This window comes from Crassostrea angulata, chromosome 3 (genome assembly GCF_025612915.1).
Source record: "Crassostrea angulata isolate pt1a10 chromosome 3, ASM2561291v2, whole genome shotgun sequence".
Taxonomy (NCBI): domain Eukaryota; kingdom Metazoa; phylum Mollusca; class Bivalvia; order Ostreida; family Ostreidae; genus Magallana; species Magallana angulata.
The window spans coordinates 44,327,853-44,344,410 of record NC_069113.1 but is presented as its reverse complement, the minus strand read 5'-3'; the positions used below and the strand labels follow the sequence as shown (position 1 = coordinate 44,344,410).

The following is a 16,558-nucleotide window of genomic DNA, read 5'->3' as shown; positions in this document are numbered from 1 at the left end:
GTCGTTATTTCTGAACGTCTGTTTTGATAAGTAAACGAATGAGTTTTGTTGAACTATTTGACAAGTGGTTTGTTGTACTTTACCTTGGTGGTTTTATAGCCTAAATAAAAAGTGATCGCCCACGTTGGGACTCGAACCCAAGACCCTCAGATTAAAAGTCTGATGCTCTACCGACTGAGCTACGCGGGCTAAATGAATACATCAGAATAGACGTACGGGTGGACGTATATTTTTTGTTGATGTATTGGTATTGCATAAAAGTTGATTGAATGTCAGTGTTCTTCCACACATTACCAAAGGTTGAATGACTCAAGGAAAAGAGAATCTATATCCAGATTTCTGATTGTGTGTGGACTTGCGAGTTTAAGGGTTGATAGATTTACAATTTCTTTTTCGGTGTCAGTTAGGGTTATTTGAACAATATGCCCCACTTTATTTCACAGCATATATACTTGGCAGATGGTGTTTAAAACACAGTCAAACGACAGATCCTAACAGATGAGGGCAAAGGATGTCTTTGATGAAAGAATTAAAAAAAAAAGAGGATCAACCTCCGGCGGGACTCGAACCCGCAATCCCCGGCTTAGGAGGCCGATGCCTTATCCATTGGGCCACGGAGGCGGTTGGCGTTGATGTGTTTATGGTGACATTTAAGGGTGTGAACGAAAAGAACTTTGAAATTTGACCTTTAGTGTGCTGCAGTTGAAGGTTTTAGGTACCACAGATTGATTTGACATGTTCTTACTTGGGTAGGATAAGAGAATGATTTGCTCTATTACATGTAGTAGCGTTACGTGAATGTCATATGACATGTAACAGGACCCCAACCCATATAGACTTGCGTCGCAGAACTGTGGTTGACATAAAACGAAGAGATAACGGAATCAGGTACGCGATATGGTCGTACCTTTACAACGTGATTAATTGTTATCAAATTGTGAAGTATCAGTTGGAAGGATTTTGGGGTCATTGTAAAAAAGTTTGCCCCGGGTGAGGATCGAACTCACGACCTTCAGATCGCTCTTTCATGTGATTATGAGACTGACGCGCTACCTACTGCGCTACCGAGGCTCTCTGTATTTTATAATAGAGACTAGAGGTGGATCCTAGATGTGAAGAATTCTATCATGTACGTACCTCAAGTGAAAGAAATGTCACCTTTACATTGCATCAACTTCATACAGAAGTTTGATATTACTCACTGTAAATGACAGGTTATACAAAGCCAGTGATTAGTTATGTTTTTGCAACCGTGATTAACGTTCATACCAATATTCTAAAGGAAATTTAACCTTTTTTTGGACGGACACATCTCCGTGGCTTGTAATTGATGTAAGTGATGTGTTGAACAAGGTGTTTCATTTGACCGTTGTAGATGATTAAAGTTGTGTTTTTCAAAACAATCTCGTAGTACAGCAAGAGATCAAAAAGAGGTTTTACCATAAGGAAAGGTAGTGCAAAGGGTGAAGAAAAAGGTCTGGAGAATCCGGGTATCGATCCCGGTACCTCTCACATGCAAAGCGAGCGCTCTACCATCTGAGCTAATCCCCCTTGATTTCAAAAGGAGTTTGCAATGGGCAGTAAAGAGAGGGGAAAAATGATGAAAGGTATTTTACCCAATATTCAAGAAGAAAACGCTTAATTTCTGAGATTCGGTACATTTGTAAAACGTACCATATATATTTTAAAAAGTGACAATGTTTCAGCTCTGCAGTAGCCAAATTGTAAAGGTGGTCACATCGTTTCATAATTTGATAGTTGTGTTCGATTCTGATTGTAGAAAATTTAATTTTGACCGTTAATTTGGGGACGCGGTTACTTTCAAAAGCTACTATTACTAATACTGCTGCACTACATCTATTACTACAGTAAAACACGGTTATAGCGAACACACTTATAATGACTTGCCGCTTACAGCAAAGTGGTTTTCAATCTCCATGATTATATCCTATGTTGTAAACTTGACGGATACAACAAATTTCGCTTATAACGAAGTAGAATCACCCTCCCCTGGCACTTCATCTTTAGCTTGTTAACTGTACTAAGGTACAAGTAAATATCAATTGTTTGCCAAAAAATGAAATTTGCAATTCATTTCACCGGTACTTATGTCGTGACGATAGATGTCAGCTATTCAGGATAGGACTGAACTAAACGAGTCGATTAATCAGTGGACTTTTCAAGCATTATGAATGAATTTCTGTGATGTTTTATGTATATCATTTATTGTCATAGAAGAAATTGTTCAAATATGAATTATCAATGCTGCATTTTGTCCTCCTTGTATATTTTGTTTGAATGTCTGTCGTTATTTCTGAACGTCTGTTTTGATAAGTAAACGAATAAGTTTTGTTGAAGTATTTGACAAGTGGTTTGTTGTACTTTACCTTGGTGGTTTTATAGCCTAAATAAAAAGTGATCGCCCACGTTGGGACTTGAACCCAAGACCCTCAGATTAAAAGTCTGATGCTCTACCGACTGAGCTACGCGGGCTAAATGAATACATCAGAATAGACGTACGGGTGGACGTATATTTTTTGTTGATGTATTGGTATTGCATAAAAGTTGATTGAATGTCAGTGTTCTTCCACACATTACCAAAGGTTGAATGACTCAAGGAAAAGAGAATCTATATCCAGATTTCTGATTGTGTGTGGACTTGCGAGTTTAAGGGTTGATAGATTTACAATTTCTTTTTCGGTGTCAGTTAGGGTTATTTGAACAATATGCCCCACTTTATTTCACAGCATATATACTTGGCAGATGGTGTTTAAAACACAGTCAAACGACAGATCCTAACAGATGAGGGCAAAGGATGTCTTTGATGAAAGAATTAAAAAAAAAAGAGGATCAACCTCCGGCGGGACTCGAACCCGCAATCCCCGGCTTAGGAGGCCGATGCCTTATCCATTGGGCCACGGAGGCGGTTGGCATTGATGTGTTTATGGTGACATTTAAGGGTGTGAACGAAAAGAACTTTGAAATTTGACCTTTAGTGTGCTGCAGTTGAAGGTTTTAGGTACCACAGATTGATTTGACATGTTCTTACTTGGGTAGGATAAGAGAATGATTTGCTCTATTACATGTAGTAGCGTTACGTGAATGTCATATGACATGTAACAGGACCCCAACCCATATAGACTTGCGTCGCAGAACTGTGGTTGACATAAAACGAAGAGATAACGGAATCAGGTACGCGATATGGTCGTACCTTTACAACGTGATTAATTGTTATCAAATTGTGAAGTATCAGTTGGAAGGATTTTGGGGTCATTGTAAAAAAGTTTGCCCCGGGTGAGGATCGAACTCACGACCTTCAGATCGCTCTTTCATGTGATTATGAGACTGACGCGCTACCTACTGCGCTAAGGCTACTACTCGTTAGTCTTTGCCGCGGAAACCATGCGCTAAAAAAAGAAAAAAATAAATTAAAAAAAGAGGAGAGAAAAAATAGTTAATTTTTAAGCCTTCAGGAAGCAGTTTTCAATGCAAATTATTCAGTTTTATAACTTTAATTTAAAAGTTACCTTTTTACAGGCATTATACAAGTAATTATAAATTAAAATTATAAAATATAAAGTATATTAAATTATATATAAAAATATAAAATTATAAAGTAAAATAAGAAAGGTATCAGGAAGATGGTAAAAATGATAACTTTTAAAGCAGCTTTTAAAATGTTAATAAATTGTAATTTAAAACTAGAGATAATTCAACCAAGAGTAATTTGATTAAAAAAAAAATAAAAAGTAAAAATAAATAAAATTAAAAAGAGGAAAAAATAAGCATGGGAGAAGCAGTTTTCTGAAATAAATTTGATAAAAATAAAAAGTAAAAATAAATTTTAAAAAAAGAGGAAAAAATTATAACTTTTAAAGCAGAAGAGAAATAGTTTTCAATGTATAATTTTGTTTTAATAATTATTACATGAAAGTAACTTCTCAGAAGTCATTAAAAATTAAGTAAAAAGTAGAAGTATATAAAAACAAGAGGATTGAAAAATAATAAAGGTAATTAAAAAATATTTTTGTCAACTGATGCTCTATGTATGTGTTTATCTTAACTTTTTCTGTTTGATTTTGTTTAAAGGATGGTAAAGCAGAAATCCCTAAGATGTGAAAGAGAACAGTTACAGTTACAGTTTCCAAGCCCAGAATCTGAGCTGCAAATAAATAAGATATAAAATAAATTATGGAGAAAAAGACACATTAATAATAAAAAAAAAGTTTCTGTTATTGTGTATTATTTAATACTAATGATCAATAAATATGTAAAGTTTAAAAAGTAAAGCCTATTGAATATAGAATTTATTTGAAACAGTGACTTTTATTAAACCATTAACCCAAACATATGCCTCTGCCAAGACTTGAACTTGGATCTCTTTTTTCTTTGAAGAAAGTGTTCTACCTTTGAACTACAGATGCTTGTCAATGGGTTTGGTTCTAAATTAGTGTTGAGCTTTTCTAATTGTCATAAATATAAACATTAGATTCAATTGCAAATTTAAATCACATCTTCATACTTTTAAGAACAGAAATATGTTTCTAGGAAATGTAAACGGAATAAAATCTACCCTTATTCCATATATATATATTTATGTCAATAAATATAGAACACTTTGCACAGATATAAAAGTTAAAAATTCTTTTCCTCTGCTTTTACAAGGGCTTGGAACCTTCTAATGCATATCTGAGAAGAGCAAAACACTGATCAGAAATGCATTAGGCAGCATTAAAAGATTTTTTAAGCTGTCTTTACACTTTTTGAATGTTTATCTTTCCTTTTTTGTTGTTTCTTGTTTCGGTATTACTATGGTGCCAAAAATTCCAAATGCTGTTGAATGTTTTGAATCCTTAAATTGCCAAAATTGAAAATATCAGTTTCCTTTCTTCTTCCTCGCTACTCCTGCATTTTTCAGTTGTTCCCTCCACTCTGTAAAAGGTGTGTTGTCCACAGAGGAGCAGTATCTGTACCCCATGTATTGTTGGTGGCCAGGTGGGGTCCTCTCTTCTCCACATTTACCGCATCTCTTCGGTTTCTTGGCCTCCGTAGCAGCAGTCCTCACTTCCTCTCCTTTCCGTTTCATTCCTCCCTGGCTTGTAGAAGGAACACTAGCTGGTGGGACACTTGATAGTACGAGTACTGCTGTGTTCCCTGGACCCGTGACAAGTTGGAATGAGACAGCTGGATTGGGGGACGGCAATATCTTCAAATATGATGGTTTGTTCTTCCTGTCCTTAACCTTGGCCAAGCCAACAGAAGACGGAGGACTATGGAAAGGATATGGCTGAGTGTCCCCGGTCGGAAGCACTGAAGGTTTGGACAGGGCAGCAGGAGCCTTGCTAGTTGTCAGTGAAGGACTCGGTAGCTCTAAACCTTGAGATAAAACCTTCTTGTCCTGCTGCTTACTTTTGTCATTAAACCTATAAAATGGAAAGTGAAACTTTAACATAAAATTGTGTTCAACAACTTTATCTAAATTTAATTTTCATTCCAGCAGTCAGAAGACAAGGAAATGTGTTCTAAATTTATTTAATTTACTACTAGATGTATTTACCCCTCTTTGAATGAATGAGTAATAAAAGTATCCCAGAATAGCCTTAACTATCATACTTTTTACAAAATAAATCAAAGGAAATAATGATGAAAAATTAATTACCATTGGCTAAGCGTCTTTTTGTTCAAGAGGGGGAGCTGTATATCGGTTTCCTCCATAGCTTCATGGTTTTCAAGGATTGTATGCCTGATGTGATGGAAGGCCCCAAGAACCAATGAAAACCTGGTTACGGACCTCCCTCCCCTCCTAAGATCGCTCCTAAAAATCTGCAGGAGTTGATGAACTGTGGCCTCTGTGTAACGGTTACAGTTTGGCCATTGTGCGGGTCCTTGATTCGGACCGAGTACAACTCTGTCAAAAGAAAAGAGAAAACTGTAACTTACTGATTTTCAGGTATATTTTTTCAAGGTTGAAACTGAACTAATAAATAACATGTTTTATGGTACGACCTTAAAAAAATCACTATCAGATTCATTGGAAACATGATTTAAGGATTTCTTATGAAATTATGAAAATGTTTGGATTTAATTATACATTAACAATTTAATTTAGATGAGACTTTTCCCTCTATCAAATAGAATTTGCGGCCGCGTGCATGAATTTTTTAATGACACCATCTCCTTTATGGATCAATAAATTTTTCATAAAAATGAAAATTAAGGTATAATTTATAAGTACCTTTCAATACTCTCGACCCCAGGTGCCACCTTTTTCCTCGGGCTTTTAAATCTGCCCTGGAGATGTCCCTTCTGATGTCTTGGAGAGAAGACAGTCCTCAGCTTGTCGTAATCACTGAGGGCCCTCCACAAGTCCTTCAATTGTTTCAGCTGTGCTGGCAACAATCCCTTTGCATCCCGCAATGAAACAAGGAAGGTTGCAAGGCGCAAGACATGGCCGTAACCAGGAATGTTGTCTGGACCAACTACATCCTGATAAAAAAAATATATCAAATACATAAGTATCACCTTATTTCGACTAAAAACCATCAAAAGGGGGAAATGAATCTATCAAATACAGTTTAACAAATTACAGCATGCAAATTTTTTTAAATATTTCACTGGTATTGGAATGTCATTCTTTTAACAATACTGGGAGATGACAGTTACATGTAGGTGGTTGCAAAGGAATCTAAACTTGAAATTATGAATGGATTGCATGCAATGTATGATGCTGCTCATGGCAACAGTACTGTTCAGATGAGTACCTCTAGGATATTAAATCACAAAATATTAGTAGATGACAAGCAATTTTAAGTTGTTTGATAAATATGGTGTAAAAACATGTTGATAAAATATATCTTACATCATCAGCGGCAGTGTTCTGGGGTTTATCTTTAGGGTCTTGGTGTAGAGGCACTAAAACTGGCTCTGCTGATTCTGCTACAGAGAGATTGTTTAAAAAAAGTTATGAATATGACCTACATATTTAATTTTATATAAATTGCAAAGCATTATATGCAATAACTAAGTGCAAATTTGAATTTCCATTAGAATAATTAAGAAATAAACAACATTATTTAGTGAACATGGCGTTATGAATAGCAATTGCTCTGTTGGCATATTCCATGATGCGCGCTAGCGCATCATGGAAAATATGCCAGCAGAGCAGTTGCTATTCATAACGCCATATTCACTAAATATTCGTTGTTTATTACTTATATTTGCATTTTACCACTCTCAAATACCTTGACATTTAGTTATTGCATCAAAAATAATCATGTAGACTGTAATGTATCATTTTAATTCACATAGATTTGTTAACAGAATCGATTTGTTAACAGAATCAATGATATGTTATAACAGTAATTCCTTTAAAATGTTATTATAAGACATGTTTTAATATCAAATAGGCAACATCAATTTTATGGAGTTGGAGAAAAACATATGATGTATTGTATAGTGGTTTTAATCTTTAACGCCATGGAAAAGTATATGACGTCACACCTTTATGACGTCATAGTATACAGACAGAGCAATTGCGATTATAGAAATATAATTGCAGTTCCTCCGTATGGACTTATAGTGGGAAAGAACAATGGATATGCAAATATTCTGATATGAAATAACATTAAGAGGGCTGTTCGATTCAATTATAAGATATTGTTTGAATAAATATGCCATATGTACCTCTGCATGTGTCTTCCAACATTTTTTCATAATCTGCCATAGACGGGATGGGCAGAATGGGAGGCACTGGCTCAGGATGACACTCAAGGGCAGGGATTGTAGGATCAATGACGTCTTCTATCTCTTCGAAGCCTTCATCTTCTTCCTCAACGTCACGGTTGTCTTCCTCAGAAATTGATAGAACAGCCTGTGCATAATCAGTTGATCCTTTTCCTGTTTGGGAGTATAAGTACTCAATGCCTATGAGCTCCCCTGTAATAGTACATGCAAAGTTGTTATTTATAAAAGCAATCTTTAATGCACATGTAGTCAACAAAATTGGTGAGCAAAGGCAACAAATATAACAACATAACCATGAGCCAATGCTCACCAGTGATACCCAAGCTCTTATGTGAATAAACAAAATTATAAGCAGTGTCGACATTTAACATGAAGTTTACATTAATATGGACAAAAAATAAATCATATCTTGTGGCATGACTAAACAAAGAGTGTGTAAAAATTTCAAACACCTTTTAAAAAAAGTTGCTGAGAAATTTGTTACAGATAGACAGACAGACAGACAGACACACAAAGGTAAAACTGTATACACCCCTCTCCTTAGGAGTGGAGGTATAAAAATCAGTGTCATAAATTCACCTGTATACATCCCTGGTGGTCGAAAGTCCCCGAAGAAAGGTTCCCCTAAGATTTCTAAAGACAGTTTATTGACCGAGTTTTTAAGAGGACCACTGTATGTCCTTGGACAACGTTCCCTGGTATCTGTCCTGACAGCAGCAGCCTCCCTGTCTAGATTCCAACGGAACAGGCCATCCAGTAAAAAAACTTGGAAATTTATGTCGTTGGCCAGGGTCCCTGTTTCATTTAAAGAGAAACATTTTTCATTAAAATGTATTTATTATCAGATCAGATCTCAAAATTAACTACAAAATTATGTTAAATATTGATTAATATGATTAGGAGTCACAAAGACATCCCAAAACATATTTTCATGAATGTGCAATTGTTTTAATAAAGAAAGGCAAATGATTGCCTATTTTGATTGGAAGGTAAAATTTTATACTGTTGCTGGGAATTGCAGTATGTGTAATATATCTTTTCCTACCTGGTATAAACCTGTTCATGTGGAGATGAAAACTTTCGAGGGAGGTCGATCCTCTGGCACATCTGTACACAGGCAGACTAACCCCACCTTTCTTCAAGGTACCGGTCTGTGTGTACAGATGAACACCTTCAGGGTCCTGGATGCAGGAAACATGTTGTTGTTGGACCCTCCACACCTCAGCTATCCTCTCGCTTTCAAACAATGGGACACCTAATGTGTCGCACCCTTTGGGGCCATCCAATGACTGTATCAAGCCTGATATCAGCGTTTGGGTCTCCTCTGTTCCTCGGGTGACACGCTTACAGTGGAGTGCCAGTTCTGTTGAGGAGAGGTTTCGCCTGACATCCTTTTCAGGGGGGTTGACGACTCCCTGGAGGATCATCTCTTCCCGCTTGGCTGTTGTTAGCAGCTGGAGATCATCCTCATCCCATTTGAAGACACACTGACTAAGCTTGCCCATGAAAATGCTGTACAAAGGATGCTTGTCAGTGGTACAACCAGAGGGGAACCGTCGCATAAAGTGCCAGATGTCTAACCTGAGGATAGTAATTGTTTTCTATGATTAGATGTCAATGAGAGGCCTCGATCCTTACAGATAACCTAAGTATAATAAAGCCCTTACTCTTGAGAGTATGATTATAAGTCATAGAAAAATTATCATCACTATATGCAGTAAAATTATTGTTATAGTACACATTTTTTAAATGTTACATATTCTTAATACCCAGCTTTAATGATATACAGCAAAACTCGAATATAACGAACACGGATATAGCGAATTTACGGCTATAACGAATTATTATTCATGTCCCGGCAAATTTCTTATATAAACCTTTATAAAATTAATGTATATAACGAACACGGCTATAACGAATTTACGGCTATAACGAAGTAATTTGAAGACCCCCGCTGGCTAAATCTTAACGTATTTTATCATTTTTATAACGAATTTTTTTCCATTTCAAATTTCATTGAAGATACATGCAATGTTAAGATGCATATATAAGATACTCAAATTCAAATAGTATACGGATTTTTTTTTCATTAAAATGAAATGGTTATATTGACATTTTTTTGAAAATTGCGGTAAAAACCAATTTTATAACTTACGATAGTGTGGAAAACTGTAAGCCGATTATTTTATAACGAATTCGCTATAATATTTTAGACGAATTCGTTATAAACGTATAGCGAATTACGGCTATAACGAAGTTTTTTCTACGGTCCCTTGAAATTCGTTATAAACGAGTTTTGCTGTAAGCATAAAAATCATTAATTAGCAAATTAGAATACCATGGCATACTCATTGTGTCTCCCTACCTTATGCTAATATTTGGCCAATTTTCAAAGTACTTGTGTACTGTTGCCGGTCCACAGCAATCTCTGTCAACATACAGGACTTGAGGAGGATCTACTGCTGCCTTCTCATAGCGTGACATAATGCCTTCGATCATTGGCCTCAAGGATGCCCCCTCTCCCTCAGTCAATACGGACATGAGTATTTGTCCGTATTCATTCCCTACATTTGTCGCCCACATTGCCGTCTTTCTGCCATGACCTGAAAAATTCATAATAATTCATGTAAATAATAGATGGAAATAAATTTTTAAGTTGTGCAAAATAAAAAAAATGACATATATTGTGGCTAATAGTGAAAAGTAAGAAATACCTGCAAGTTTGTTTGTAATTTTTTTAGTTGAATCCATCTTCAGTATGGCACCAAACTGGGATGTTATGGATGCCTTGATGTAATCCAGTCTGTTTATGACATCCAGTTGGTACACTTTCATGAACCAACGGTGTCTTGGCACTGGCGGTTGGGGTGGTGGCCGTTGAAAGTGAAGGATGCCAAAGAAACCTCTATGAGCAGAAGATTGGAAAGATTTGCAGTTGGAGAAGTAGCTTTCTAAGCTGGTGACATACTTCTCACCATGCTGCTCCTCTATCACCTTGCTCACAGCACTGCTGCTATTTCCCAAGGTTCTTTGACGAAGGAGCCTGACAACCCTCAGGTCGCATGCATATTTTGATGTCAAAATACATGGGAACTGATTCCTGCTGGTGTTGTCAAGCTGCCTAAGTATACCCTCACTCCAACTGATGACCTAGAATGGGCAAAAAGTTTCATAAGAAATACATTTTTATCTACCATATTATGAGTATGCATATGTATAGATTACAGATCATTACCTTAAAGGCACCAAAATTATTTACAACGTTACTAACCGGTATACATATATTACCTTATCACATGTAGAGTAACATAATATATAAGACCGAAATGAATAAAACAGATAAAAGAGGAGGCAAGTAAATTTAAGGAAAGGGACAACAGTCCTATTGCATCTTGTACGGGGATTATAGATACTTAAAAAATAAGGTATCAATTTTTTATGTATATAAAAATGAGTTGGTGACATGATCAAATCTAATTAACAAAAATCTAAATATAGAAATAAATTACCTTTTTGGAGCATTTTGGGCAACTAAGGTACTCTCCAGCCATGTTGTAGAAAGAGTCTACATCCAACACCATGCGGGTTTTTTGATGGACTCCGGCATTGGTCAGTTTTCCATTGCATTCCTCCTGAGGACAAACAAGGTCCATGTGGAACAGGTGGCGGGGCATCCACAGGAAAAACCGATGAGCAAAGTACCGATCTGGTTTGTTGAGGATACTTGCTGAAAGGCTTGGCTGTGGTGGCTGGTACCAAAGCTTGGAGACTTTAGTGAAATCAAATTCAGGGCCGCGTTTCCCCATCCTGAAAAAAGTCTCTGATATCCACTTGTGATCCACATCGGGCAGAGTTTTCTTCCATCCAGCCAGGACAGTCAGAGTGTCTGATGTGTCTGAAAAAATTGATGTTCATTAGGCTCACCATAAACAAAATATACAAACATTGACCTATTGTAAAAAGTCTACTTTACAAGTTAAGTAAGTTTTAAATTTTCATGTCCCTCTTCTCAAAGTGCTAAATCTTCAAAGAATTTTCCATTTAATTTTTCAAAAATTTAATTGTTAAATTGTAATGTAAGACAACACACAATGACCTATAAGTACCACTTGAAAAAGTTAAACAGGATGCGCTTGGATGAGATTACAAAACTTACCTCTACTGGCTGTCGATGGGGCCTCAAGATCATGTTTAATAGAGGCAGATGTTGTGGCAGACACTGAAAATTAAATTATTATATTGTTAAAATATGTAGAATGGCATCAGATAGCATGAAAGCAATTACTTAAGAAGACACAAGCTTACATAGTCTTGGCTCTGCAGTGGAAAAAGCAGGAGCAGCAGTGGCAGTTGTGGAGGGCCTCACTAAGGCAGGAGCAGCAGTGCTGGAGGTTGCGGAGGGCCTCACTAAGGCTGGAGCAGCAGTGGCAGTTGCGGATGGCCTCACTAAGGCAGGAGCAGCAGTGCTGGAAGTTGCGGAGGGCCTCACTAAGGCTGGAGCAGCAGTGGCAGTTGCGGAGGGCCTCACTAAGGCAGGAGCAGCATTGCGGGAGGTTGCGGATGGCCTCACTAAGGCAGGAGCAGCAGTGGCAGTTGCGGAGGGCCTCACTAAGGCAGGAGCAGCAGTGCTGGAAGTTGCGGAGGGCCTCACTAAGGCTGGAGCAGCAGTGGCAGTTGCGGGAAGCCTCACTAAGGCACGAACAGCAGTGCTGGAAGTTGCGGAGGGCCTCACTAAGGCAGGAGCAGCAGTGGCGGTTGCGGGAGGCCTCACTAAGGCAGGAGCAGCAGTGCTGGAGGTTGGGGAGGGCCTCACTAAGGCAGGAGCAGCAGTGCTGGAGGTTGCTGAGGGCAGGGCTAAAATTACACATAAGAACATATATTTTTGAAAATAAATGTATATCATGTTCTTTTGCAGTAGAAGAGAAACAGGATATCATCACTAAATTTTCTCTCGTAAGCAAGTAACAATTAAAAATTGCCAAAAAAACAAAAGTATTAAGTTTTCTTTATGAGTCTTTATGCTTATTTCCTGTACTATATTTTTAAAATATGAATTATTTTGTACATAAAGGAAACTTATCATAACAATGTAGATGTCATTTACCCGATTCTTGCAGAAGCTTTCTTCTCACTTTACTAATTTCAACTTCTGGGGACTGTAAAACACCTGAAGTTCACAAATGATGCAATAATTAGAAATGAAATAGAAATAATTGACTAAATGAAAGTGTACTAATTATTTGAATAATGAATCAAAAAGTCTGAAAGTGCTGAAAAATGGTTAGCTTGCTCCCCATACTATCAGAATATGACAATTTCCTTTAACATTTACTGTGGAAAACTATTAAACAAGTATGAACTCACTGATTGGTCACATTAGCGAGGTGGGAAGCAAGTTCTATTAATAAACTGGATGTAGGTAGCACTTTGACAAAGCTTTGAGTTAAATATGCTTGATCGAGCTTATGCGAGAGTATTGATGAAGTGATAGTAAGAGTTTTGAGTATATAAAAACATGTAATAACTGCTTAAGAACTGGCACATTTGAATTTTATAGATGAAAAATGTATGAGTGTCGTTACACTACTTATAAATAATCCTGAAAATATTTTGAGCATAAATTTCATAATGAGATGTGTAATGGATATGAAAAAGGATGAAGTGATAGTTCTGAAACATAGTTTAGAAGAAAAATTACAGGTGATATATCCATGTGGCTATCCCGGTATGTTAAGACAAGGTGAAGACATAAAAGCATAGATATAGCATGTATTAGAGGTGTAAGGATTATGGAATCACTTGAAGCTAACACCATTGTAAAGATTATAGTATCATTTTAAGCCAACACCAATTATGGTCACAGCACCACACGTACACACAAGACTACATCAATTTACTTGTGGTGTACTTCATCCATTGCCATAATAGGTTTTCAAAGTTGTTTATTTCTTACTACTGCTTACAGTAAAGTACCTAGATTAATTTTTCAAAAGACTTTAAAATAAAAAAAAATTCTTTCATTTCATTCAAAATTCACTTCACTTAAACTTCACAATTTTGAATTTAACCTATATGGCACTGGTGAAACTCTCTTACCTGAAATAATCTGTAAAATCAATGAGGTGGTTATGATTTTAAAAGAGGAATATTTATTAAAAAATGAAATTTCATCACATTTATTTTCATTCAGTTATGGTTTTCAAAATATATGACCTTGCAAACATTATTTGAAGCTGAAAAATTTGTTCCGTCCACTATTTATTTAATTAAACATAGTTTATTTGTTTTGCCTTTGATATACTAGTAAACTCAAAAATATATTTATCATTATAATGTATTTATCAATGTGTATTTCAATATATTCTTTTTCATATCATTATTAACAATGATCTAGATTTAATTTTTCAGAAAACATTACCAGACTCCACTTCAAATTCTTGAACAGCTTCGAGTAACCTCATGTCATCTGCTGTTGCTGGTGACCTCGAAGGCTGCTTTAAATCTGAAATTATAGAAAAAATGATAAACTTCTCTCAATGAATATCTTTAATATTATAACGAGCTAATATTACAGTTATTGACTATTTCTCTATATAGAGTTATATAGTGAGAATATACTACTGAATATAACAATAGTGTATGTGTTAAGAAATAAAGAAATAATTCTTTGAGTATTGTAAGGTGATAATTTTGGTAAGGGTGATCAAATCCAATGAAGCTTGAAGGGCTTTATGATAGATTTGATCATAATTTTCCAAACTTTTCATATTTTAAATGTCTCTTATCCTAATGATACTTTACACCAAAAATGGTAACTATAGCATTATATTTGAGAAGTTAAAAACTTATGGTAAAATTGTTAACTAATTAATTTTAATGACACAAACAGCACAAGATCAGTAACCCAAGTGACCTAAAAAGGTAATGAAATTGTTTACAGTAAATAATTTGAGCAACTTACTTGGTGTTACTCGTTTGGGAGTTGCAATCCTTCTGACCTTTCTCCGAAGCGCTTCTGGGGACAGCTCTCTTCCAGAAAGAAGCAAATGAAATTGTTGCCCAGGTACAACATTCCTTTTCTCACAAAGTCTCTTCCATTCATCTTGAATTTTCTTGCTCCTACCAGATAGTTTTTGGCTAACAATGGCCCGAGACTCCTCAAACATGGAACAATACATCTGCATAATGTCAAAACTAATATGAATTCAGGTACCTTTTTATAGAATTTCATAGTAATGTAAATAAGTACACTGTACATGACATTGGTAATTATTTTTTAAATAATAATCAGGATTACCAAAAGGGAATCTTTGTTTGCCATTTGAGTGACTGAGGACTTGTCGCCTTTCACTCGGTCCTCCAAAATCGACCCAACAAACCAGCCCACATATCCAGGACAATTTTCCAGCAGCCAACAAAACTTCTGCCCTCTGTATTTCCCACTTTGCAATACGAACTCTCCTGCAGTGAGAAATATAAACTATACTAAATGTTGCTTGATAATTATATGCTGCGTCAAAGCAGACAGAATTAAGTTTTCATTTTTCATGGGTCAGGTTTTCATCACTTTAAGAGAGTGGTGATAGGGAATCAGAAAAGCACAGTGTGATGATCCGGAAAATTGGATCACACTCTGTAAAATTGATAGTACTGTATTAAGAAGGGAAAATTGATGGGTATATGATAATTATATACATGTATATCTATTTTTAAAACAGTAACTTGATCCAAAGGGTCAAATCACGTTCAGTTGACACTTCATAGATTCTATAAATACCAAATGAATACATTACCTAGCACGTCTTTTCTGTCATTGACATCCCCACCTCTCTCTCTTACACATTCCTTGGCAAGATTTTCTACCTGGGATGCTGTCTGTGGAGGAAACCAAGCCTTCTCCTTAAACTGCCGAGCAGCATCACTGTCGTATAGAACAGGTATTCCATCCCTTCCCCTCCTAATTGAAGGGTACTTGGGTGGCATTTTCCTTAAAAAAAAACAAAAACACGGTTTTACATGTAATAAATATTGATTACTGACAGACCATATCATGATTCAAACTTATAGTCAAGTGCTCTACTAACTGAGCTACCTGGCACCCGTTTTCGAACCAGTGACTGCAAACATCTATGAAACTAATGTACTATATTCTGTCCGATGATATTTATGCAACACATTTTGATTAATTATTTGAGATTTATATATGTGGAATTAAAACAGAATATAACACACGCACATACATAATTATTTTACTTTCGGTTAGCATCAATTACTGTTTTCATGGTCAGTTTTAATCCAATTAGAAATAATGTTTAAAGACTTCTGTTATAGGCTACCTTAAGAAATGTTTTCGTTTTTCATTTTGCTTTATAAAAATGATTGAGGAATTTGTACTAACAATGAACAAATTATGTCATTATCATATCCCACATCACTTGTTAACTTATCAGCAAACTCACGACACTGGGTGGTGATTTTGCAAGTCTACAGTACACAAAATCAAACCTACAATGTTATTGACCTATATATATAGGGCTATAGAAGCAGCGTTGACTTACCATTATTTGTTGTAAGTTGATACTAAGGAAATAATTGATGTATCGTATACAATTTAAATGCTTAAATAGCATAACTTTCATTCATGAAGTGTCTAATTATTAATTAGTATCATTGTAACGAAACGAGTGACAGTACCACTAAAGTGCGCTGGAATTTCCTCTGTGTTTCCTCCGCTTTAGGGTGTAAATGACCGAGTACAATCGGTGAAAAGGCAATATAAACACAGACTGATATAATCTAGGAAAATCTAAACATA

General features: G+C 36.0%; 1 protein-coding gene, 1 long non-coding RNA gene and 6 other non-coding genes across 8 annotated transcripts in view; 1 reads left to right on the top strand and 7 right to left on the bottom strand.

The window, feature by feature from the left end:
• The window catches only part of LOC128175221 (uncharacterized), a 46,830-nt gene extending 42,268 nt beyond the window's left edge, over positions 1 to 4,562 (top strand). The window contains exon 3 of the long non-coding RNA XR_008242643.1: positions 4,090 to 4,562. This is a non-coding gene — a long non-coding RNA (uncharacterized LOC128175221). The remainder of the gene's footprint in view (positions 1 to 4,089) is intronic.
• On the bottom strand, positions 117 to 189 carry Trnak-uuu (transfer RNA lysine (anticodon UUU)). The gene has a single exon. It is a non-coding gene; the product is annotated as a tRNA-Lys (tRNA).
• Positions 549 to 621, bottom strand: Trnar-ccu (transfer RNA arginine (anticodon CCU)). The gene has a single exon. It is a non-coding gene; the product is annotated as a tRNA-Arg (tRNA).
• On the bottom strand, positions 983 to 1,071 carry Trnam-cau (transfer RNA methionine (anticodon CAU)). Its single transcript is given in 2 exon segments — positions 983 to 1,018; positions 1,035 to 1,071. It is a non-coding gene; the product is annotated as a tRNA-Met (tRNA).
• On the bottom strand, positions 1,479 to 1,551 carry Trnaa-ugc (transfer RNA alanine (anticodon UGC)). The gene has a single exon. It is a non-coding gene; the product is annotated as a tRNA-Ala (tRNA).
• On the bottom strand, positions 2,421 to 2,493 carry Trnak-uuu (transfer RNA lysine (anticodon UUU)). The gene has a single exon. It is a non-coding gene; the product is annotated as a tRNA-Lys (tRNA).
• Trnar-ccu (transfer RNA arginine (anticodon CCU)) lies at positions 2,853 to 2,925 on the bottom strand. The gene has a single exon. It is a non-coding gene; the product is annotated as a tRNA-Arg (tRNA).
• A 239-nt stretch (positions 4,563 to 4,801) lies between the features above and the next one.
• LOC128176905 (uncharacterized) lies at positions 4,802 to 15,726 on the bottom strand. The gene is made up of 17 exons (XM_052843428.1): positions 15,537 to 15,726; positions 15,041 to 15,204; positions 14,705 to 14,921; positions 14,162 to 14,245; positions 12,848 to 12,910; positions 12,049 to 12,597; positions 11,900 to 11,962; positions 11,253 to 11,638; positions 10,458 to 10,893; positions 10,109 to 10,346; positions 8,789 to 9,324; positions 8,323 to 8,538; positions 7,684 to 7,935; positions 6,860 to 6,936; positions 6,236 to 6,486; positions 5,660 to 5,908; positions 4,802 to 5,423 (listed from the first exon to the last, which is right to left on the bottom strand). The coding sequence occupies exons 1-17, from the start codon at positions 15,724 to 15,726 to the stop codon at positions 4,877 to 4,879; spliced, it is 4,518 nt and encodes a 1,505-aa protein (XP_052699388.1). The 3' UTR covers positions 4,802 to 4,876.
• Positions 15,727 to 16,558: the final 832 nt, after the last annotated feature.

What these genes read in the sequence shown, in the direction of transcription:
- LOC128176905 (XM_052843428.1), bottom strand. Translation starts at nt 15,726, where the DNA reads ATGCCACCCAAGTACCCTTCAATTAGGAGGGGAAGGGATGGAATACCT. An exon ending in GTTGGAAGACACATGCAGAG is followed by an intron (nt 6,937 to 7,683) that starts GTACATATGGCA and finishes ATCTCTCTGTAG; the next exon opens with CAGAATCAGCAGAGCCAGTT. An exon ending in GGGGTCGAGAGTATTGAAAG is followed by an intron (nt 5,909 to 6,235) that starts GTACTTATAAAT and finishes TTCTTTTGACAG; the next exon opens with AGTTGTACTCGGTCCGAATC.